Genomic DNA, 2,351 nt, shown 5'->3' with positions numbered 1-2,351 from the left:
GTTGTTCGACCGTTGCGTGATGCGGCTAATCGAGAGCAAGGTCTTGCGCAGCGATGGTACGAACATGTCATTTCGAAAGGTCACTGTTCTTTTCGTATCCTTCGAGACCATTTTCAGCTCGCCCATCTTGTCGACAGGTATGGCATGATCGTTGGCTCGACGCAGCCCCCGTTTGCACGATTCGACACAATGGAGCAGGCCCAGATCGCCAGTCATGTGAGTTGTTGCACCACTGTCGACGATCACCTCTTGGACGCCAGGTACGGATGCATTGTGGCACTCATCAACGTCTGTAGTTGTTGCGTAGAGTGCCAATTGGGGGTTTCACCGAGTCCCAGTCATCATCTTCGCAGACCCTAGCAAGTCGTCGCTGTCATCAGATTCGACATCCACTAAGTCGAGGGTTCGTCGGTTTGACATGTTTCCACGACGGTAGTACGTCGTCGTTGTAGTCAATTTCGTTGACGTTGGTGTAGTTGCCTTCGTTGTGATTTCCTCCACGGCCCCTGCGACCGGTATGTCTATCTCGCCCATTTCTACCGGCGTGACTACCGCGACCTCGATTGCCGCCTCTGACTTCACGTTTCGCGTCTGTAGGGTTGTCGCGAGTTGAGCGACGAAATACGCCGCGCGATTCATCCCCTTGCTTTCGACGACACTCGGCAGCAAAGTGGCCTCGCTTGCCACAATAGTGGCATTCTCCCGTGATCATCAATGCGTCGTCGGTGCGTGCAGAGCGTCTGGTGAGGCTTGGATCGTGCAACTTTTGTCGTTCGTCGTCTAGATTCAGTTCCGCGGGGATTGACGGCAAATTACCGTAGGCGGTGCCGTTGCGGCGCTCCCGTGTGATGTACATCACGCTGTTGGCAAAGCGTGGTGGGAGCAAACAAAGATAGCGGTTTGTGTGCGCGCTGTCGGGCGTGGTATCCCCAGCGGCAGTGAGATTTCTTTCGAATTCTTGAAACTGGTCGGTAAACGATCCAGTCCCAGACGTTCGCTCCATTCCAACTTGCTCATTTGAAGCTGGAGGGTCACCTAGTTCACTTCTGACGCACTCTCGTAGATGTCGCGAAGGGCTTCCCACGTGCCGTACGTCGTGGTGCCGCTTGGACGAATTTCAGGTGGTCCGAGTAGATCGTGAGTTGGATGTATGACAGCGCAACGAGATCGTCTCCTCGGTGAAGCCCTCGAGGTACATGCCATTGCTGGCAGTACACGGCTTCAAGTACTTCCCGAGACGTTGCTGGTTGATCTTGGCGCGTGTCTTCACGCACCACTCACGGTAGTTGGCTCCGTCGGCCTTTAGCTTGGTACTTGAATCGATGTTGTACTTCTCGGCCATTGGGCTCATAACCTAATGTCTTTCGTGGCTTACTTGTGTTGCAAAGGCGAGTACAGGATCCAATGTGATGTGTGATGTATTTGGAAGTGCTTTCCTTACTCTACCCTAGGTCTCCTTCGCGATCTTTTGGGTTGACTACAACCGGTGCTACAGGCTTTGTCGTCCTGGCCTCACGATCGGGGTGCCCCAAAGGGCGTGGGCCTGTGGGCGAAACCCACAAGAATTAACATCGCCGAAGTCCTTGACACGGAGCCAATGCTACTGTGAACCCCAGAAAAAAGCCGACATGGTTTCATCCTGAAATGCATGGAAGCGGAATAAAATCGAATATATTAAATTACGCGGTTTAGTTCAAGTTGATTAGCTATAATCAGGAGAATGTATGTGCGCCTATCAGAAGCGCTATAAACTTAAATGCACATCAGTATGGTTACAGGCCGGGGTCTGACATTTGAGACTTGTGAAATTTATGTTTTCCTGCTCAGAAACAACCCTAACCACACATGCGTCCCCAATCGACCTACACCACGACATTTCCTGGTTTTGGAAGTGCCTTCTTGAATGCACTCTTGATGGCTTCCGGCGAAATTCTGTCTCATGCCGCAATTGAGCGCTTGATCGTAGCCAATCGTTTCTCCGCAGCTGTAGTCACCGGCGTTTTCTCGATCCAAAGAGTACGAAGCAGCTTCTTGAATAAACCCATCACGTCAACATCCAAAGGCTGACATACACTTGTGGAATTCGCAGGCAATGGTTCCAAAATGCTGTGATGGTCTCCTAGTTAGCGAAATTAACAAAAAAATTAGCTGTGATATCAGCATCGAAAATATCATAATTCCACGATCATCAGCGACACTAGAAGCAAAATCAGCTGTGATACAAGCACCAAAAATCAGAAGTATGACAGCGAGATACAGTTACCAGAAATTGTTTCCGCTGATTCTTGTGTGACATGAGCGTCTAAATTGTCAGCAATAATGACGGACGGTCCGATGACGTAGGGCGGAAG

General features: G+C 50.7%; 1 protein-coding gene across 1 annotated transcript; it reads right to left on the bottom strand.

Moving 5' to 3' along the window:
• Window positions 1-1,035: 1,035 nt before the first annotated feature.
• On the bottom strand, window positions 1,036-1,342 carry H310_14995 (hypothetical protein; the record flags this gene model as incomplete). Its single annotated transcript, XM_008882972.1, has 2 exons — window positions 1,036-1,105; window positions 1,164-1,342. The coding sequence occupies 2 exons, from the start codon at window positions 1,340-1,342 to the stop codon at window positions 1,036-1,038; spliced, it is 249 nt and encodes an 82-aa protein (XP_008881194.1).
• Window positions 1,343-2,351: the final 1,009 nt, after the last annotated feature.

Source organism: Aphanomyces invadans (genome assembly GCF_000520115.1).
Source record: "Aphanomyces invadans strain NJM9701 unplaced genomic scaffold supercont1.122, whole genome shotgun sequence".
Lineage (NCBI taxonomy): Eukaryota > Oomycota > Saprolegniomycetes > Saprolegniales > Verrucalvaceae > Aphanomyces > Aphanomyces invadans.
The sequence above is the reverse complement of the archived record's forward strand: the minus strand, read 5'-3'. Positions and strand labels throughout refer to the sequence as shown.